The following is a 23,659-nucleotide window of genomic DNA, read 5'->3' on the forward strand; positions in this document are numbered from 1 at the left end:
CTCAAACAAAAAGCCCAGTGGAAGGCATCAACAACAGGCACCAACAACAATTATGGAACAATTAGCTGAGAAGGAACCTGGAGGATTTTTCTTTGGCAGCAGAGATATTTTGATATAATTGTGCAGTTAATTCTGCACAATTGCTCCTTTTCCTCAATTGCAGTTTAAAAGTGTATTTTGTGCAATGTATCAAGAACAATATTTTTTTATTTATGTCATATCCAAGATATATTGTTGATTGCAATGTAATTGTGTACAAAATTTAACATTACGAAGGCCTGTATGCAGTGCAGTTCCAAATGTCAGAAATTTCTCCTTTAAATACATTCATCCAATTAGAAAGTGGAGCAGTTGCAACAAATCAGAGTAGAATAAAACAGAAACAGGCACAGTGAGAGAAACCTGAAAATAAAACAAAAATGCAAAGAAATATAAATGCAGATTTATTTTGAGTTGGCTACATCTGACATGGAGGAAAGCACCCAAGATGGTTTGTTTAGTCTCCTTTTGACTAGTGGGGACAATGTAGCTTTATTAAATCCACAAAATATTTCTGATGAATAGAATGGATAAATATGATTAAATCCATCTAAACATACCTAGTTTCCTTTTTTAATATGCAAATATATAATGAGCAAACATGAACAAGTTGTTGCTTTGATAAGGAACTCAAACAGGATTAAGAATTCATGACAGTTTTAAATCCGATTTTAACTTTTTAAATGTTCTCCCATTAACAGACAGAACGCATATCAGGAGGGGAAGACATTCCTTCAATACATTAGGAAGAGAAAAATGTGGACTGATGTAGTGGCTAAAGATTAATATTTGCATTTCTGACATTATTTTTCACTATGCATGACTGCACCTGCTCATAAAACATGGGTGAGAAGTATTGCTCCCAATCCCCATCAAAGGAGAAAGAAGGCAGTCAGGGTTGTTATGCTTTAGGTTGTGCTGTAGTTGCATCATTGTTATTCATTAGTTGAATTTAAGGTTTCATATGAACTAGCACCAGAAATGAACCCAAAATTATTGCTACAATATCAATACAGTTTACCATTTCATCTCTCTTGTTCCTTATATTTTTTATTATGTCTTTTCTGCAAACAGGCCAAGACAAATATTCCACATAAAACATGTGAACACTGAATCTGAACCAAATATGCTCTATTTGTGATACTTCAGAGATTTTGTACTGCAGTTAACTGTAATGGAGCGAGAATGAGTGAGACTATTTTTATCCCACTCTTAGGCCTGGGGCAGCCATGTCAAAAGTCAACAACTGTGGTGACTACATGCTGTGGCGCTCATGTCCCAACTGCATGCAAACACAGATTCTTCCAACTACATAATTTGCCACGCATAACGAGATTTTAACTTAAACTAAAAATAAGATGAACTTTGTAGATGTGGCCAAATGCAAGGTTTATGGCAATGCATCCAAAAGAAAAGCTTGTGCAAAATGCATCATTTATCAAAGCGCAATATAACAACAAATAGAATGTCAATGCCATTACCCTTGTAGCCCTGCAAAACTCAAACATGTCTGACAGTGTAACATTGACAATGAAATCAAATTTACCCCATGTTAGCCATGGCAATATTGCTCTGTTTGAGCCTAGCTCATAATGTATTGATGTACAGCTTTGAGAAGGACAAGCCATAGTCACTATGATTTGTTACACTAATAAAAGTGAAGACACAGTATTGTCCTGCCTCCTCAAATACGAATACACACACATCATCCTCTCTCGCTTGCACACTTCTGCTTCATGGACCACTTGGCTTTGTAGTAGCGAAGAGCTTGAACAAATTGAGAAATGATTGGAATTGAAAGATGAGTAATGGTGATTCTAGTGCTGTTCCTTCCCAATATGGAGATAATAAGATTTGATTCTTTGAGGTCAGGTGTCCCATCTACAGGCAAAAGTGATACATTGATGCTCATGCGCTTACAGAAGCCTTTGCTAAAAATCTGTTACATTAGACATGGAATCAATGCAACATTTACCAGTGCCATTACTGTAATGTTACCACTACTTGTGGCAACAAACAATTCCATGACATATGGATCTGAAAAAATTTGTATAAATAAAAGGGAGTTAAGTTTATGCAATTTATTCTGAAGTAAAGAAGACCGACAGACAAAAAGAAAAAGCAAAATTTAGCAAGGTGAAAAATTTCAGAGTTCAAATTTTATTGATGTTCAAATTGCATGTATTTTTTTGTTGTTGTCTTGAGGCCGTTTTGACAAAAAGTGAAGAAGGCTTTGCATGTCTTTCCAAGTCCCAGTCAGTCAGGGAAAATGAAGGAGTGATGAAAGAGTGACTTGTGTCAACACAAATCAGAGGATGTCAAATCACTTGTGAAATGGAAGTTACCTACCCCCCATTTGTTCATTAGAGTGTGAGAATTCAATGAAGAAAATACCTGAAAATCAGTTTGAGCCCTGTTTCTTGAATAACTTTTCAAAGGTTTACAAGTCAAATTTTCCAAGTTCTTTTCAAGTTTTTCTTTTTTTTTCTCTCTCTTTCACGAGCAGCTACAAAACAGCACAAAGCTGTTGGCAGGCATTAAATGTGTGCAAACCTGTGTTTGCAGGTTATTCTAATTCTGCAACATGACACCTTGGCACTTCAGTTACTACTGAGAAAATAACATCTTTCTACATTTTGCATTTTCCCATATCTAAATTGGGTATAATTAATTGGCTTATGGAACTATAAACCCTTATTTATGTACTTTTACATAGACTACTGCCAGTGAAATCTGCTTTGAATTTCTAAAGATCAAAGATGTTGGTGCCCTCAGATTGCTGAGAGAAATATACCATCTGTGGAAAGCTGATGGTATTTTGACCCATGAAAGTAAAGATTGAAAAAAAGCCACCTGCTACACAGCTGGCCTTACAAAACACGGGTCAGGGATGAAACAGAAGATAGAATTCATCCTCTCTTCTCATCCTCATCCTTTAAGGAATGTGACTAATATATTGCGCAAATAACTCTTCTAATGTAAAAATATTGACTAAATTGCATTTGAAACTCACCATTACTTGTCTATATTTGCTTATTAATAAAGGAATGCAGGGGACGGCTGCTTACACCAAGGGTTCACTTGGTGACAGGTGGGGTAGACCCTGGAAAGGTTGCCAGTCAATCATGGAGCAACAAAGAAACATACGCACACACACGCACAAAACGAACACACAAAAAATCTCACACACAGGGGATGGGGTTGAAATTCAGCCTAGGAGCTTGATCTGGAAAGGCCTTTTATCCAATTGGACATTGGACAAATTGTTAAAATAAAAAAATATATATGTATTATAGCAATACTTCATTTCTTCAATTAAAACTACAACATTCTATCAAATTAGCAGCTTTTAAAAAACTCAAAAAATATATAGCATGAAAAGAACCTCAAACTCTGTACAGATATTTTACATCATGAAGCCCCCAAACAAAAGGCAACTTTCATCAAATCAACATGACGATAAATAAATGATGGTGTCTTCTGTTTCTCTTCCTGTTCTAGCTGCATCTCCTGTACCTCTGCATCCATCTCTTCATCCTTCTCTTCAATCCTGCTCTGACTAGCATTATGCTGTCCCTCTTTTACAACTCCACAACTACAAGTGGCACTGTCCTTGTCTGCTACTTTACAGCAACAATGATAAAAATTTATAGCACTTCTGCAAAGAATACATAGTTTTAAAGAACAGCTATGCTATAAAAGTCTACCTATCAAAGGACTTTAACACTGGAAGAGAATTACTGGTTATTTTTATTTCTCTTGAGTTGGTAAAGAAGCTATATTAATGAAAGAACAGGACAAGACAGTCTGTATATTAAAATATCGTTTCACTCTAAAAACATCTTAAAACATTTTCCTAATGTTTTATTTTTGCACTGAAGAAATGTGTTCTTTTCTGGTCAGTCAGCACTGATTGATTTTAATTCATCAGCAGATTAACAGTTTATCCAAGCTGCACTTAATGTTCTGTGTGTCTTAAGAATATTAAAAAAACCCCACAAACACACCATATTCCAAGTTTGGAATAATACAGCCAGGTAGGCAGTATTTGCTAACTTGCTGTAGTCCTGCTGTTTGGTTCCATGTCATCTCTGACCTTGGCTCGTCTGCAACATAAAATCTCTTAATTCAGCACATTTGGCTGCACCATGCACTAACTTTTTCTTTCCTGTCTGTTGACTTGTTGCCACCTGCTTCTGGAAGCAGGTGGCAACCAATTGTTCTAATAGTTTGTGGAGAGAGAGGACACCCGAGCAGCACATTTACTGTGGCATGTAATGCCTTTTATTAATACATTATGCTTTTTCAGTGTTTCAATTTGAAGTGTGTCAAAAAAGAGATAGAGTTGGTGATTATGATTGGTTTACTTACACACACTTTAATAATCTGCGAACGCGGTGCACCACCACGAGGGGAGGTAATGTCAGAGTGGAGCATGAGCAAAGAGCAAGTATTGAGTGAGTGTTAGATTTAAACATACACATGACAAATTATTGTCTTTTTCGCATGGATTTGCTTGCTCTCATTAATCTCACTGTATGGCAAGGTAGAGGGCACAAATAAAATGCCATAATTATCATCAGCACCATATATAGGAACAAGACTGAATCTGTTTATCTGATTAGCCAATCACTTTTCCTATTGAGTAAAACAATAGGAAAAGTAAGGATGTTTAATCACCTCTCTCCTTATGGGTGTGATGCACATAATCATCTAATAATGATAATGACTCTGTGTCAGAACATTGGTAATGATTTTTTGACAGCGCACGCCTTATATTTCTATATATTGTGCTCAACAACATTACAGTCTGTTTATCTCACAAGCCAAGCCTATGTGCCTTCAGCACACAATATGGATATTTACATGAACAGACAGAGCACATCCAATCACTATGAGCCTGTTGATGAAGAATAGAAAGACTTTAAGCATCAGATCATTTTTTTTGAATCTGGAATGACTGGTTTGCAAACAATTTTCCATTTTGTTACAGTAAGATGACAGAACTTGTTTTGAATCTGCAACAACACATTGATTTAGAAACAATACTTCCCTCTGTTACAATTATTCTAATAGTTTGTGGAATGCCTCCTTAGCTCTAGATCAGAAGCTTTCTCTTAAACACAAGAATTAATTTTCACTATATCACTCATTTGCATCTGCTGAGTTTTTGGCTAAAGAAATGAAAATTACATAAAAACAGCTTCAAACTGTTCCCATCTGCTGCATTTGATGGCTGTGTTTTTCATATGCTTGTTTTTATTGCAATCTATTTCTGAATGTGGTTCAGAAAACAAAAAATCTAGGTGTTTAAATTTTTAGCATAAAATTTTACGTTTCTTAATCTTAGCAGCATTGTGAAGAAGTGGAAACCAATTTCTCTTCATTTTCTGCTACTTTTTTTTCCACTTTGTGTTGACTTTTCAACAACTTGAATGCAGATGTGGGTTTACATTTTCCAATTGGCAATAACATGCTCTCGCAACTGAAGTGTGTCATATGCAATCTGCTTAAAATGCATACCATCTCCATGATACTGAGTCCAGTTCTGTACTCTGATAGTTACTATGGCAACAGCAGCATATGTGATGTGAGGAAAAGATACAGATTCAAACCAGTAGGTGACAATTGTTCACATACAGCAAAAATACCCCCAAAACAACAGAAAAATCACAAATCCTGCTGGAAATCACTAATTCTAAACAGGATCAAGTTTCAGACTAAGTTTTTATTAACACTCATCATTGTGACTTAACTACATAGTGATTTGCACAAGAGTTGTTCCTTTGGGCATCACATGCAAGTCTGTTCCTTGTCTGTGTGGAGTGCAAACCAGATAGGTAATTAGTGACCTTAACAGGGGTAGAGGATTAGAATGAAATATCCTCCCAGAGCATGTGCTTTAATAAGAGTATTGGGGATAGCGTGCCACTGGTTGTCTTTTGAGACCTGCAGGTTGTTACCTCTCCTAGGTAACCTCTCCTAGCACAAAGTAGACTGTGCTGTATTCACTCAATGAAGCACACGGCTGAGAATAGGTTTCTGTACAACAGGTGAATGGTAAAAGTATGACATTTCTCACTAGACAGCGAAGATGTTCAAAGTATGACTGTAGTCTTCTCTTTTCTCGAGGCATTTTACATGATTAATAGGGTAGAAAGCAAGAGTTGAAACTGCAATTAAAGGTGTCTTCCATCTGAGGAAGACGCTCCTTTCTGGTAGTCAGCTAAAGGGAGACCAAAGGGAGCAATGCACCACCAAGTCATTATTTTCTCCACTATCCTTTCTACTGTATGGAATAAATTAACTTCACAGCACTGCTGTCTTAGCTAGTGTCCCTTCATTGCTTGTGTTTTTAAAGGAATGCACATAATTAGGGGTAAGGAAGGAAGAAAAGACTCAGAATTGTCTCCTTCCCCCATACAAAGCTTGAGTGCCAACACAAAACAAGCGCAGTTTCTCAAGCAGGCTCTATGACAGTCAGAATCAGTGATGCTCATTGAGAAAAAGAAATGATGAAAACAAGGATATTTTTAATGACCCTTTAAAAATGTAAAGATAGGTTTCCAAGGGCTAAGGTTGCATTGTTGTAATGTGAATATTGATATTGATACTCAAGCACCATGAAAACACATCACAAAAAGTTACCAGGTAATAAAAAAAAAAAAAATCCATGCAAGGGTCTTCAAAAAGTAAAACTTATATATAGATGAATAAGTTATCTTTTGAAGAGATTATTTTATTATAGGTAGTAGGCATTAACAGCCCCAAATTTAATTTCTCAGAAAAGTATTTTTTATACGCCCAATTAAAATAGATATTTTTAATACAGAAATGTCACCCTACTTAGAAGTGTGTGTAAGTGCTGTGTTGTAAATGTAGTCATTATTTATTCGGGATTCCTTTTGCATGAATTACTGCATCAGTCCAACATGGCAGGGAGGCAATCAGTCTGTGGCTCTGCTGAGGTGTTAAGGAAGCCGCTGTAATAACAGCCCTCAGTTCATCTGCACTGTTGGGTCTCATGTCTTTCATCTTTCTATTAACAATTAACCAAAGTTTTTCAATGGTGTTCAGGTCAGGCCAGTTTGGAGGACAATCAAGCACATATTGATACTTTAAGCAGTGTAGATTGAAAACTAAATTAAAATCCATGTAGATCTTGTTAGCAAAGAGAATCATAAAATGCTCCAAAGCTTTCTGGTATATTGTTGAACTTACTTGAGGAAATGTCGTGGTCCACCACCAGCAGATGACATGACTATGAAATCATCTCTGAATGTGAAAACTTCACAATGGTAATCAACTTGACTTTTCTGCCTCTCTCTTTTCTTCCGTATGATGTCACTTTGAGTTAGAAATTAAATGCAAAATTTCCAAGCAGGACTTCATATCACTGAGTAGCAGCCCATTCCTTTTTCTCCTATTCTTCCTGCTTATGCATTTTTTCTTTCACTTAACTTTCCTTCATCAGCCATCTGTAAAACAGGTTTCAGGTCAGCTCTTTAAACTGGCTGTAGTTGACATGCCGTCTAAAATCTATCATCAAGTCCACAGTTTTCCTCATGACTGTCAGCTTTAGGATGGGCATAGCACAAACTTTCTATATTTTTTAAGTAGACTTATGTAATACTCTTCTAAAAAAATATTTTTTTCATTAACTGTAAGACATATTCATTAGATTTAAGGCAAATAGATGCACACTCTAAGTGTAATAAATCTAGATAATGCATGAGTTTCACTTTTTAAATTTACTTTAATGAATTAACCTTTCAATCATATTGCAATTTATTGAGATGCACTTGTATTTAGTGGAATTTAACAATCATAAAGTGTTTTAGCATGCTACTTCACACATCAGCAAAAGTTCTCTAATTTATCTCATGGATTTCTCTGCACTGACACACCAAGGATCATTACATCCATAATTTCATATTTTGCAATACTGTCACTGGGAATATTTTCCCAGGCTTGATGTTCATATCTAGTGCAATTAATTATGTATATATACTTCACTGGGGCATGCTATCAAGTACAGACCAGGATTATAACCAAGTTGGGCATAGATACTAGAAACCTAATGAATAAGTTTCACCTTAGATAAACCTGTATAGTAATGTGGAAAATCAATATATTTGGGAAAACCACAGAAAGATTATTGTGAACCTAATTCTTTTCTTGGCATGTGTGCTACAGTAATAAGCCTGAGAATTGTTGCACATTTGAGGCCTGGCTGACTTCACAGCTATTGTCTTTATCTGCTATTGGAAAAGGAAGGTGTAGGGGAAGAATCACCACATCTTTGTGATATGTTTAAATCATAGTCTCGTTGTATTACACAGAAGATTTCCACCTAAAATATGAGCTGAGATGGCGTCCTTCAAGCCCTGCTGGATTTCTTGTCATTGGAAATGGGAGTGGGAGATTAGGCAGGGCGCAGGGGGAGGGAAATGTAGAAGATTGAGCAAGAGAAGGGAGGTAAATATTAAATTTTTGGTTAATCCCATCTCCAGCAGCTAGATACACTACTTCTAAGATTTTTCTACCTAGTGCTGAGGTGACTGAAAGGAATGGGATGGAAATGAATGAGAATCAGCTTTAAACATGTATTAGCTGTAGAGTGCGCTACTTCAGAAATAATTTTATATAGGTCCATTAATGGAAATCAAGTCTGCCATGTTGTTAATACATTAAAATTACTGGGATCCCAGAACAGTTTTATGGGAAATTAGGCCACACAGTCAATGTATTGTTATTAGTTTATACTACTAATGGTACGTTTTGCTGGAAATTATTTTTTTAGGTGACTACTGATGTGAAGTGCTGCTTTTCTTCCATAAGAAACACATCAAAGTGGCAATTTTGCACAGCTCATTGCATTTAATAGAGTGCAATAAAAAACGTCCTTTCTTGTGTAATTAATGAGGAGATTACAGAAGCGAAAAAATTATTTCTGGAGGGTGTGTATCATACATATTTCAGTTTCATAAGATTTTGAGATTCAATTCTCTGCAATTTTTTCAAGCGATAGTAACACAAAAGTAAGAAGTTCATTGTAACATTGTCATTATTAATTTGATGTAATGTCATTTCAGATTTTTAGGCTAAACTTGCATTTTAAAAATGCATCCTTAAGCTGCATCACAACCCCGAATAAATAATGCTGTTTATTTATTTTTCTAATAACCTCTCACAGACAACTAAATAAATCAATAGACCTTTAAATGCACCTACCCTTTCTCACACTCTTCTTTTTAAATTCTTTTCCCCTCATTGTTTTCTTATTTTCTAATGAAATTCAACATTGCACAAAGCCCTTGGATTAATGTGCAAAAATAAATAAATAAAAAGATGATTCAGAGTGACTGCTGATGCGAGAGGAAAGAGGATTCTCACAACCCACTGCCCCTGCTATAAGAACATGCCTTATCAACATTTTTTCTGTGTAAAATGTCAATGGCTTGGTATTTATTTTATCAACAAGGCTATGTGTACATTTGCCTTAAGTTGCATGATCTTTCTGCCTTATTATGAATATATAGAAAAGCTCCTTAACTTCTCTTTTCTTTGCAGTTCTTGTGCCTGACCTATAGCAGTTGCTTTGGGGGAAATAATGAATCTGATAACACATACGATGCTATAAAAATCATCTTGCAAACCTTACAAAACAATCTATTTGTCTACACGTTTAACAGATATGCAATTCAAAATAAAACCCTGTTCAGTAATTTAAAAAAAAGAAAACTTGGCTTAACTCTGCATATCTTTCAAGAAAACATTTCTCATTCAGCACATTAAAGCAGTCCACAAGGGAAATCTCTTATGTTCCATCTTTGTTTCGGGTATTTTCTAAGCAGGAGGAATGGAGCCCAGAAAGAAGCAGGATGCATAAGGTTGGTAAATGAGCATTTGCACATCTGTATAAACACATCTGTCCTTTTACAACCAGATTGCAATTTTTGTTGTTATGAAGATCTTGTGTGCTCCCTTTTTAGTTGTCATAACTCATATGCATCAAATAGGTTTCATACACTGTAGGTTTGAAAATTACTTGGCCATTAAACCAAGACGGGGGCAGAGAAGTGTTTGAAGAAGACATGCATCACAGCTGGTCTGTTTCCTCAGGAAAAGTCTGCTTACATCACAACATCTCAAGGCTTGGGCAGCTGAATTATGCTCCAAAACTTCAAGACACGTTTGGTATTTGTACGTGTTCTGGCCTGAAGCCTGTGTTCACTGTGTGTTTGAGTGTTCTTGTATTCTCCAGGCTATCACGTTTTACTGTCAGTTATTAGGTGCTGCAGACAGAGGCAGGTCATGGGGCAGCTTGCAGAATTATGTCCTGGTCACAGAAGCAATTCATGAAACCTGTCCCTTATGACAGCACAATTTCTCCTAGTTCCTGATGTACAAAGGTAAAAGCCATTACAGATAAGCCAGAAAAAACATTGAGAAGCAACTACCAAATAAGCAAAGTCAGATGTCTCAGTCACTTAATATAATATTAAACAGCTAGGCATACAGACTGCTTCTGCAAATGATGAAGTCACTATCAGCAGTTCACTGAATACAAGTACGACAATAGGGAGCCCACTGTGCATTAAGTTTAATCGTAAAATGCTTTCGACATACAATAACATTTTAACCTCAGAGTAGTAAGCCAACTAAAATCACAGACAGCATATGTAGTGAGTGATACATGGTGTGCAAAAAGCATCAACTATTTGAATAGTTAATAGCAGTAGTTCTACTGTGGGCCTGAAATTATCTCAAGAAAAATTTAGAGAGTTTCATGGCCAAGCAGCTGCATCCTAATCTTACATAAAATGGTGCAATAAAATCCAGAGAATGAAAACTGCTGTATGTGCAGCATGCAGAGCCATTTTAGTAAAAAATGTCATTCCAGCTGCATAAGAACAGTTTGCAAATGGTGCATCATGATTGCACCCCAACGCACAAATCAAGGTTAATACAGACATATATGAGAAAATTTCATTTGGAGGACCTTGACTGGCTGAAAAAAAGCCTCGACTTCAATCTGGAGGTGCACCATTAAGGTCAAGTACAAGGTGACTGCGACCCAGGGCTTTTTGTCCAAAATCAAAAGTTGAAATCACAAATATTCTTCAAAAAGAAACTCCTTAGCGTAATGGCCTGCCTTGCCAGGAGATGTGAAGCAGCTTAAGTTTCAAAGTGTGAGCCCCTCAATCTATGCAATGAAGTTATAGGATGCCTGTAAGGTTCTTATATATGGCAAGGCAAGTGTGTAAATATTGTTGGCAACATAATGTCTTATTTGCATGCTTCAGTGACACATTGTTCAGAACATTTTTTTCCCATGTTTCATTGTGACAAGCTTAAGTTCCAAGTTAATCAAAAATAATGAACAGAATCCATGTCTCAACAGTGTCACAATCATGTGTGGTTTAATCTGATGTGACTGACCACAAGTAAATAGTGAGCCTTGATTTTGAATCCTAACCAGGCCACGGATATATGAAGCAACATTTACTTCCAGCAGAAAAAGTTATGTTGAACCTTAAAGCATCTGAATGAATGATATTGTGACTTACAATGTGAAGCTTCAAAAAGTCTCCGAGTCCAGAGGAGCTATCCACCCTCACCAAGACAGCATCCTTCAGGTGTGTGCTGAACCCAATGGCGAGTCGGTCCGCCCTTGTGCTGGGTCGGTCATTTGGGGGCCATGTGTAGGTGATCAGTCCACCATCTCGGCCAAATATATACGTTGTTCCCGCTGCAAGATAAAAGACGGGGGGAAAAGAAGCAAACATTTTAATAACGGAAACAACGACTGCACACCCAGCAGGCTCTGCCGGTTGTCAACAGGAAACCATTATTAACACAGCAAAGCCAGCCTCAGCTCCATGTGCGCAGAGAACCGTCAGTCTGAGCGTTTTATTGTGCTGAGTAATGACTTTGCAGAGCACCGAGCAACATATCACTCTTGAACTGCTCTCAGCTCCATCTGAGAGTTTAAGTACACTCATGTCAATTCATGAGTAGAAGAAAATCCAGCTAAAAATGTGTGAAATGCAGGTAGAGGTGCCGCTTACCTCATAATGCCAGGCAATTACTCAGCTTTACAGCCGCTGCCTGTTTCACCTCTGCACTGATGAGACACGAGCAAGCACTTGCAAATTTTTAGTGGTGTCCCAGGTGTCTGGGAGACCAGCATACCAAATGGGCACCTCCTCATCTCTTGTGCTTCATTAGCGATCTCAAAGAACACAGCGGCGTTATTGACTGAGAGGGCCAATTATGCCCTGCTTGTATCCTCCACACCAGCTATTTCCTGTCTCGCTGAATCATGTCAATGTCCTAAGCTCCTCTACGAAAGGTTAAAGCATGACCTGGTAGATGGGAGAGCGGTTCTAATAACCCAGCTATTAAGTAAGAAAGCACTTCTTCAGAGTGAGACAGTGACCCCAGTCAAGACGATGCCAAAAAACACCCAGCCAAATTCATCTTTTACTGCGGTGTCATGTTTCATGTTTAAGGATCATGATTGTGTTTTACTCCATTTTTGCTTTGTGGCTGTGAGAAAAAGTGTGTCTGTGTGTGCACAACTAAGAATGAAGGGATGTGAGATTGGGAAATGAGCGCCTGTGAGAAAGGCTGAAAATGAACGCAGCTGTCAGATTAGCATAAAAACAGCTATCTTCCTGAAAAATTAGACAAGGAGTTGTGCTGGTATGCTGTATGTCTACATGTGCGTTAGAGCCAGGGAGAAAAACTGCGAGACAGTAAGACTGTATTAATATTCATAGAAGCAAGGAGTTAAACAGCCTTTGCTGGAACAATAGATTATAAATCATCTTGACTGTAATTTCAATATTTTCTTGTAAACTGATTCACAAGGATATAAAATTATCAATACAATTTATTTATATGTTTCTGCATCTGTTTCTAAGAGTTTCCACAGTGCTCCACTCTGCTTTGAAGCTTCTTTTCATTTCTACTCCATTATTTCTCTTATTTGATTAAACAGACACTCATGCCCATGAGGTACAAAGAACAGCATCATTGAATAACATTAACATGATTATGAAATTAAGTTAAGACGTTCAGATCTATTGCAGGATTTTGTGTTTTTCATAAAGCATAACTCAAAGTTCTAAACCCCTAATGATGATAATACTGTAAGCACTTTTGTTCTCCTAATGGATATGGCTCTGAGGAGCTTGATGACATCAACAGAGGAAAAATACATTATGCTTGATATATTTGCAAGACAGGCATCGTTTATTTCCCACAAAGTCTGGTGGCTACAGTTGAAAACTCTTCTTGTTTCACTAATGCAGATCTGATGTTGGACCCAACTCAGAGTGATCTCCAATTCATGCAGTCAGCGCTGGACTGTTGTCACTATCTCTTAAATTTTCCCCAAGCCATCTAACACTTGCTCCGTGCTCCGCCTCATTATAATTAAGTGCTTTTGGACTATGTCAGTGTTGGAAATCACTGCACCCTTAAGCATCTATTTCCTGCTCAGTCTATTCATATGCTTTGACACCCACTTTATCCTACTGACATCCTATTTACTGTTAGTAGACACTAAAGTAGTGATTACCCATTTCAATGGACCTTAGTAGAGATCATTATAGAAAATAGGTTAATTGCAAGATGCTCATGTCAAGGCCCATCAGGTGAACAGGATTGAAGCTAACTACTAAACGTTTCCAAAACTGGTTCACTAAGTGCAAATAATAGGGCTGCCAATATGTGGTAAAACTGCACAAAATCCAGGAAAGCCTAAGACTAATAGAGAGTCGTGGGGATTAAGCTACATTGCTAAAGCACACCTACACATACGTGCAGTGGCACAAATTCACCGCACTCACCAATGTGACTCAACTGGTGCAGAGTAATTATACCCTGGCTGTATTTTTGTTATTTGCATCATCTCCTGGGACAGTTGGCCTGATATGGATCTGTTGTAGTCATTAGATACAGAAGCATCCTGGAAATTCTTGCCTGTTTATTTACCACTATAATTTAAAGAGAGTTCCAGTTTATTCCCCATTCGCCACCTGTCTAATTATTAAAAATTAGATGGATAAATAATAATGAGCAAAACAATAAGCTACAGGCAATAGTAAATAATATAAAATAGTGTCATTTAGCATAGCTATCTCCACAATACATGATCTATGAAATTGAATTTACTATAATTTTCTGACATATTTTGCACCCCTTACATTCATAAAAATGCCTTGCAAAATTGCTAATGCATTTTATTTTATGCATTCATTAAATATATTTATAGTAATGCATAATTTCAAAGTGAAAAGATATTGATGAATAGTTTTCAAAATTTTCCCTGTGCGGATCTCTCCAGCTGCTCCAGAGCTAAATGAGCCTCATGAGGGCTGCTGGTTTATTGTATGCTTGCCTATTCTGGCCTGTCAATTTAGGTGGACTCTTACATCTTGGTAGGTTTCCACTTGTGGTGTAGTATTTCCATTTTTATAAGAGAGTTTGATCTGTGCTTTGCCAAATGTTCAGATCTCAGAGTATTGTTTTATTACCCAATATTGCTTTAATTATCCATAATCTTTTCTGATCCTTGCCAGTTGGGTTTTCTTGGTCCTTGTTATGCGGTTTTATTCACTAATGTCCTCAGATACCTTCAGAATATATACATGTAGCTGGTATTTATTCTCACATTAAGAAATAAACATATTGGCCCTTCTGACTAATTCTGTGAATTTAGACTGACATTAGTGCACTAGGTTTTAAGTCAGAGATTGAATGAATATCACATTTTCAGATTTTAATTTGTAAAAATAAATACATCATGCAACATTTACTAAACTTACAATAAAGTGTCCATTTTTGGTAGTCTGTCATAGGAAATCTCAGTAAAACATTTGTGTTTGTATTGCAAAGAATGTGAATCGTGAGCTCAAGGTTTGTATTTTCACAGACAAGCTACAGGGGAGAGAAGCCATGACTGAATGCATTGGAAGGTGTTACCTATTTTAGATTCTGCCTTCAGGATGAACTCCTTAACCACAAGCCTCCCCTGTTAAAGGATAATGAATTAATCTGTCCTCATGTTGGACTACACTGAGATCTGGCCGCTCACTGCTGTGTCAGTTCACATCAAAGAAGACAAACATTGGCAGATCAAACACTCTGCTTTCATTAAAAATGTAGCACTATCCTAGGAGTTTTCGTGCATTTTGCCTAAGAGGTGTGTGGGATATTAGACAGCTGAGAAGCAAACATGGACTGCTTGTTTGAGCGCTCTTGGTGTTTATGTTTTATTGTTTAAATCTATTTATGGTAGAAGCAAATAGACTAGACATGCTATGCATTATATAATTAAGTAGGTGTGAGAAACAAACATGCAGAGTCTATGCCATAATGCAGCTATGGGAGAAGGAGAATATAAAATGAGTGCGTTTGACAGTGTCTCTCATGCCAGTGTCAGGCTTGCAGACTGTCTTTCCTCTAACCTCCAGAAAAGCCATCACAATGCGCTTCATATTACCACCTCTGCCGAGAAACTAGGGAGGAATCCAATCATAATTACATAGTTGTGATGGAAATGTGAAAAGGAGAAATGACATTATAGATCTGTTTTCTGACAGCACCTAACACTTGCGTCGTCTTTCTATCTGCCGCCACAGATTCCCGTAATGACTGGCTGTGCAAAAATAGATCATCCGAGATGTGGAATATAGGATTGCTTTTTGAAATTAATTTTTGATCATTTCCACAAGTCTCTTGAGAGAAATCTCATAGATGAAAGATTATAGATAACTGCCTTTCAAAGCCGTTTTTCAGCTGTGTCCGTTTTCATGTTATGATTAACTTTTCGTTGGATATCTTTACATAGAAAGAACCTTAGTAAAACAAATTCAGAAATCAAACCCACCTATGACAACAGCACTAATACATGAAATTAAGATGTGTTAAATTACCCTGGATTCTTATTTTGCAATAAAATGTCCTGAGTTTAAATGTTAACTTTGATTATTTGTCTTGTTTTTAAATTAAACTTCAAGATAATTTATGCCAAAATGTTGTAGCCAATGCTTAAGTGTTGTCTGTGGAAGCCAGTAGTTAAAACAAAAGCTATGCTGAGTTTTACAGCTAAGTGTCAGACTCATCCTGTATGTTGTTCCAAGTGTATGTGGAGGGGTTTGGTAAAACAATGCAAATCTTCCATAAATCATTTCATTAAGTCTGTAGGAAGTCCAAGAATAACAGTTGTGCATCGCTAAACCATGTCAAAGGATAAAACTATTTTAAGAGTAACACGATTTAAAATTATGTCGGGCCTACGTGCCCCGGAGGGATGTATACAATTAAAGAGGCTTAATGATATCTATTGGATTTCCATTTCAGTTTTCTGAGAAATCATTAGCACGATTTATGAGTTCACTATTGTCCTATCACACACCATCCTTATCTGGGTGTGTGATAGGAGCTGTTTCCTATCAATGTTCCTAGATCGACAAGAAAAAACAAAACAAAATCATGATCACTGTAATTAATGATTTTTTTTTTTTTGACTAAAGCATATTCCTTTTTAATATATATTAATTATTTTTATGCCTGTAGTTGAGGGAACTGCTAAATAGGAAAACCTTCAGAAGACATGGCAACTTATCTACAGGTATTGGACATAAATCATAAAATATGGAGACAGCAGAGAATGTAACTGTTCTTCTCAACAGCTACATAGGATAAATAAATGACATCTAATAACCCTCAACCTCTCAATACATATATATAGCACTTAAATATCAACCCAGCTTTCTGTCTGTCTTTTAAGCTGTGGTGTTTAAATAATACTCATTAGGTACCAAGATTGCCAAAGTGTACTTAGAAATTATTCCCGACACTATTAGACAATCTAAGCATCTGATACAAGGCAGCATGGATCCATTCTTTCATGTTGCTTGCATCAGGCTGACCCTAACTATCTGAATGTTGTTGTTACTATCACATCTCATACAACAACGTTGTTCCAGTCTGGTACATTGGTGAATGTGCAAATTGTAGCTTCAGTTTCCTGTTCCTAGCTGATAAAAGTTGCATGTGGTGTGGTCTTTTGCTGCAGTTACCAGTCTGCTCAAATGCTCAAATTTTTATTCAGAAATGGTATTCGTACCTTGGATGTAATGAGGGATTTTTTTTTTTAGCTACTGTTGCCTTTCAGCTGTCTGCCCATTTTGCTATGACCTCTGACATCAACGATGCATTTTCATCCACACAGCAGCTGATCACTACATATTTTTCTGTTTCTCTGACCCTTCTGTATAAACACCAGAAGTGGTTGTGGGTGAATATCTTCGTATGCAATATTCAGAAAGTATATATCATTTATAGTTTACTAAATAAAATCTTCTCTAGTTAAGGTGTCATATCATAATTATTTCCAACATAACTACTGTTTAGTTTAAATTTATGGAGAGTCATATAAAATCCAATTAGCATAGGAAGCAGAAACAAATTCTGTATTATTTTCCTTTCATTTACCTTTTTTTGTTCATCTTCAGTGTCGCTCTCTGTTTGAATTAATAAATACTTTTGCACTGTACTTAAAGTGTTTTATTAATTGAAACAATATACAGGACTTTAATTGAACTGCAGTACATGTGCTGATTTACAGCTACAAAGAGTTATTTCCCATTGTCAGTTCAGCTGCAGCAGTCACTGTCACAAACAAAGCTTAGCTTCCCATTATTTTCACTCTATTTTCTTATTATTCACCCAGAGTTGCTGATGTAAATCTGATCCCCCCCACCCTTGCTTGTACAGAGGATGCCTCCCTGGATTTTCCCAAACTAAAAGCATTGCATTCTGCTGTCAGTGCACGGTGGAACTTTATGTTGGCAAGGTGACATTTCTGTCAACGTTGTTCTTGTCTCTGCATGTGTGGTGTTCTTGCAACATGCTGTGAACTTTACTGCTCTAAAGAAGCAGGACAGAAGCCATGAAATTACAGTGTTGTTTTTTTTTCTTTTCTTTTTTCTTTTTCTTATTTCACCCAACCTTCCAAATCCATAACAACAGTACTCTGTGATGCTCTGCAACCACATTTCTGGGCTACTTTACACAAGAAAATGTGCACATGCACAGATCCCAGACTTACCAATCCATTTGTGAATATGTAGGGCAATTTGACTTTGATGTAATTCCCTCAAGCAAGAAAAAATAGCTTATTTCTTTCACTCTAGGCCTGGCCAAATGTGACTGTACCTTGAAAAAGGAATGATCCGATCTATGTACCTTTGCAATATCCGCTATGTCCTTGAAGCTCAATTCTTCTTCCATTTAGCTCCTAAGCTCACAAAAATGAATTCATTTGGTAAAATACAAATTCAGCTCAATACACTTTTGGAACTTGAGCATAATAACAGATTTTTCCACATGATTGTTAATTCATCAATTAGGATGAGCTTTGTGATGTAGTACATATTGATTTAAGGCGTGGTGAAATCTATTTGTGAAGATACACCAATCAGTCAGCCAGGGACTGATTGGTGTTAACTTTGATTAACATATCTGTTTAAAGCAATTTATAGTGTCTAATTTCAATGTGATATCTTTGATCTGTAGTCAACAGGCTAAATAAAAATTAAAATGATTTTCTCTCTTTTTTTATTGCATCAAATCAAAAACAAAAATGTGTTTTGTTCTATGCTCATACCAACCACCAACAGAATAGAATAGAATAGAATAGAATAGAATAGAATAGAATCAACCTTTAATCTTCTGCAAGGGGAAAATTGTAGTATAACAGGATATTTAGAAACTTATGATCTTCATATATGCCCACGTCATATATATGACTTGGGCATATATAGGGAAATTCTTAATTTCTTTATTTTGTGTTAGATTCAAGACTACTAACTATCAAAGAATATGCAGCACATGTTTCACTTTTTCTGTGATAAGGAACTTAAGAAAAAACATGATTTTTACAAAATCAATATTTGCAGGTGAGATGTTAAAGTAAAATATAAGATGGTATTAGCCAAGAAATCCCAGATAGGTGCATCTCTGTGATTTATAAAAAGCTATGCACTCTATTTGCCAGTGACAGAAAAAGGGCACTTGTCATATTTAGAAAGCCAAATTTAAGATTCATGAGTCAAAGAGGTTAAATGTTAAAAATATTAGATTGAAAAAGTTCCTTTGTTATCCTGTATGTCATTTTGGCTCTGTGTTTTAATTCAAACAATACATTGGAAGGTGCAGTATGGCTTGAATCTTGTAATTTATTCACATTTCTGTCACCTTCAATTGAGGCTGGTATGATCTGGTCTTTGTCAGATTTTGTCAGGAGAGCAAAGGTTAACAAAGAGGTTTTTTGCCCTAAACTGACCTATTTCTTTCCAGCCTAAATGAAGGACAGTTTTCTAACAGTAAGTACAGTGAAAATTTAGTGTTTCTTTGAGGAACAATTTTATTGTGTGTTTCAGAAAATGATTGTACTTAATATTTAATTTACCTGTGGAAATGGTTGTCTCTAGTTTCTGTCTTAAGAGATTCTAGTTATTTTTATAGTAACACAAAATAAAGACAAATTCAACAGCATGGATCACCATTCTTCGATATTGTTTCATAGAATAAATAGACAAAAGGGGAGGTATACCACAGGAGCAGAGTACAGTGAATACCATTAGATCCCAGTGGCAACCCCCAAATCCAATCTCTATTTCTATATTGGTTCATTGTTCCATTGTGGTACAGTGAGGTGCTTTCAACAATTTTTACCTAGCTGTGCAGCGTTGATTGTGGGAAGGATGGGGGGGAGAGCTGTTCTGTATGAGCAGCCCTTTGGGAGACTAAAAAGACTATGGATTGTTGACTTGTCTTAATCCTCTCCCAGCAAAACAACTGCCTCTCTTATAATGGGATAGACAGAACAGAACCAGCAGGCACGTGGAAAAAAAAAAAAGAAAAAAGAAGTTTCATCGCAGACTGATGCACGAACAAACCTTTGACATATGACACCAAAATCACAACAAGCCTTACTTCTTCCACAGACATTTACATTAAAACTAAGCAGCAAGCTCAGCAAGACTTGTACATTTCATACTTTATTTTTTTTTCCATTTATTTTCAGGTGAACAACAGCCAACAATATTTTTTGGCACACCTGCATATTTTATTTGCTGAAATTTGTTAATAGCCTTACTCCTGATATTAAATGCAAATAAAAAGAAGAAAAAAAAACAGGATTTGATACAGTCCAGGTCATTTCATTTTACCTTTTTAGGTAATATATTCTTTCAGGTTTACCTGAAGGGTGAGGCTAACCTTTTACTTTCACATTCAAAAAAACAGTAGAAAGAAGAGCTTAAACATCACAGTGGTACTTTATGCTGAATGTGGACACACTGGCATGAATACAAATTAAGACCACTATGATTCACTCAGCCAATTCAGGCAAAAGACTAATCTACACTATTGGGCATCATACTTGATGGCATCACAACAGATTCATCAAACGTACCTTTTCTGGCCAGTTGATGTTTTTACAAAACTAATTTTTTCAGTCTTGAAATGTGCTTAAAATAATTATAATGGAAACTATAATAATCCAACCCAGCTGTGATCAAGGTTATTATTGTAGATGTTCTTCAAAAAGACAGTAACAGACTAGTCCCAATTAGAACTTTGATTTTTGAGCCAAAATTAAATCTGTAAATCAGATTCATATTTCTTATGCTGCTTCCATACTCAACATTGATTGAGTATGGAATAAGTCGTAGAAAACCCACTAGAGTTTAGTTATTTTATTGTGGCACCCTGGGCAGAGAACCATGTTACTTTACCATAACTGGATAGAGGTGGTAGTTGTGAATTAAAAAGAAAATGAGAAAATTTTAACCTTATCCCCATTTTGCCTATGAATCTAACCTTAATTCGATTTTTTTTTTTTATTGAGCATAAAACAGTGCTTCGAGGTTTATGCTGCTGATTGATCTGTTAAAATGGAAAACTGAAAATCATGGGAGGAATTGGTAACATAGACAAAACAAGTATGACCTGCAAATCAAAACTATCGGTGTATTTAAATGTATCCCTCAATATCTGTTTGAGACAGAATTATGATTCTAATCCTTAACCCAAGTGTTCCTCAACATTCATTTTTTTAGTGTTACTTTAAGAGCAAATGTAAGCTTTAACCTTAGACAGTACTAAATAAAATGTTCACTTCCAATTTCTTTGAAAGGAAGCACCACTAGAGAAAAAAAAACATTTAAAAAATGCTTCTATGCAAAATAATAATAATGATTCAAAGGTAGTTAACCCTGCTCTTCAGGCCAGAGTGAAGGCAAATATTCTAATTAGCCTATTTCCACAGTATTGTTTTAACAATATCTAGTGACCTGTGAGCCTTAAGCTCCTTTCTAATGAAGACAATCATGAAGCACTGATTCAACACAGGACAGCTGACAGTGTCAAACCTGCCTATACAGGCTGCAAAGGATTAATCCTCTCCCTCAGCCCCTTCTCTTCTACCCGTGCTAATTTGATGTAATTAAATTAAGTGGAGACCAAAAAGTGGGGCACTGCTGCTTGCCCCTGTGATTGGTCATCCTTATTAGAGGGTATAAGACACAGACTCCCAACATAATAGGAGCAACAGACCCTGGTAAACAGAATGAGAGACAGAAAACCAAACAACCCTTTTGTTCAGCCTATAAAGGAAATGCTGCAATCCACAAAGAACACAATGCATGTCAGCAGCACAAGCTTTAAACTTCTAACAAAGATTACCAGGTGTGATGATGCATAAACATAGAAGAAAACTTACAGCAAAGAATAGGTAAGCGTACATAAACGCGCCATTTCACATATTTATGTCCAAAATCCTATATTGTTTTCCAGTATCTTGTGGATATTGCATACACAAATAAACTTGGTATTGATACTCACATAAAACAGTCATCAAGGATCCTCATGCTATTGTTTGTGAACTTTAAAGGAAACAGTTACTGTATTTCACCTTTATACTTCTTACATTACGTCCTCCCTTCGGCACCTTTTACACATCTTAGCCCCCAATCTGCCCCCCTTATGCTGTTAAAGCCATTCTCTAGCACAAAATCTGCAGTACCTGTCTCAACAGCATCTGCAAAAGAAAAAAAAGAAGAAAACATTGGGTCAAGTTGCCCATGTGTGAAAATGGCTTTTCTGGATTCTGAAGCCATTTCTAACATGATCCTAAAATACCAACCGTTATGTAAATGAATGTCTTCAGAAGTATATCTAAGTCATTGTATACCAAATTTTGCGATCTATTAAGATAATTTCAATTTTACAGTGTAATTTACTATTCATGAAAAGTACCCATTAATTAAATTCAACAAGATGGGTCAGTTTGTGTTTATTTAATTGTGGCTGTTTAGCGGTCTCTCTGTAGAGAACAAAATTCAAGGCTTGGTTTGTTTTGAGAACTGAAAAGTGTGTAATAATTTGTAAACATGATGCAAGTCCCTTACAAAAGTAATACACCTTCAAGCATTTCAGATTCTGTAACATTACTACTATAAAACCTTTCTTCAAACATCACAAAGGAGTGAAATTTGTAAAGTGAAAAAGAAAACAATTCACCCATCTGTTTATTACCTTTACCCATTTATCCTTTCCAGGACGTGGACGGACAGCTACAAATACCACTCTCCACATACATGCAACACTCTGGTATTATATAGATAGACTCTCATCCTTTTGGTGAGACTAAACTGTTTGTATCTGATATACATTGTGAATGAAAACATCTGCCCCTGAACTGTACTGCAACAGCACGTCTTACTGCTCTGAAGAGATAAGCTTTCACCTCATCATGAGGGGGCCCCTGGGCAGCTGGAGCCACCACCCTCATTCTTCATGGCAGGAGACCATCAATTCATGGTTGAGGTAAAGTTCCACCCCCTGGGCTGGTAACATTACGCCACGGATGCTCAGTCGAGCGGTTTAGATCTCACCCTTTTGCACCTTCCCTCTGCTCCCCCTTCAATTCGAAGTGATACATGAGTCTATGCCTTGTGGAGCAGAATGGGGCATCATCCAGGCAGAGTTGACAAGACCCAGTGTCTTAATGGAGCAATACACCAAACGGGGCCTTTGTTACCCTGACCAGCTGCATATCTGCCTCCCTCGCCAACAGCCTTGGCTCTGATAAAAGTGTCTCACAGTATCGACAGCTTCTAATTTACTCTCTCATCATCACTTGCCTCATTTACTCCACAGACACAATGCTTCCTTTCTTTTTGGTTGAGGTCAGTTATTTTGTTTGCCAGCAGTTTGTTGATTAGATTTTATTTTCACAGTGTTTAATTTGTATAACAGTAAAAAAAAAAAAAAAACAAGTCAAAGCAGGACTTAAAGAAACAAATCAAACACAGCCCATTCGACTGATTATGTGACATGAATCATCAGTTCGTTATTTTGTTTTCAGCATGTCTGTGTGCGGGCATGTTCCAAACATCACAGCCTCCAAATGGTCTCTGCAAGTTGTTCTTTTTCATTAGGGAGTCAGCAGATGTGGAGTGAGACTCCAGTCCTGATTACTAAAAAAAGACAAGTGCTGGATAATTACAGTGGAAGTGAGGCAGAAAACCCA

The 23,659-nt window shown here is 36.6% G+C and overlaps 1 protein-coding gene across 20 annotated transcripts in view; it reads right to left on the reverse strand.

Annotated features, from left to right (window-relative positions):
* Positions 1-23,659, reverse strand: part of LOC129359565 (neurexin-1a) — a 245,119-nt gene that overhangs the window by 78,855 nt on the left and 142,605 nt on the right. For all 20 annotated transcript variants that reach the window (XM_055029224.1, XM_055029228.1, XM_055029225.1 and 17 more), the window contains one exon: positions 11,613-11,794. In XM_055029224.1, coding sequence (XP_054885199.1) covers positions 11,613-11,794 — 182 coding nt within the window. The remainder of the gene's footprint in view (positions 1-11,612; positions 11,795-23,659) is intronic.

This window comes from Poeciliopsis prolifica, unplaced genomic scaffold (assembly GCF_027474105.1).
Source record: "Poeciliopsis prolifica strain line A6 unplaced genomic scaffold, Auburn_PproV2 SCAFFOLD005, whole genome shotgun sequence".
Lineage (NCBI taxonomy): Eukaryota > Metazoa > Chordata > Actinopteri > Cyprinodontiformes > Poeciliidae > Poeciliopsis > Poeciliopsis prolifica.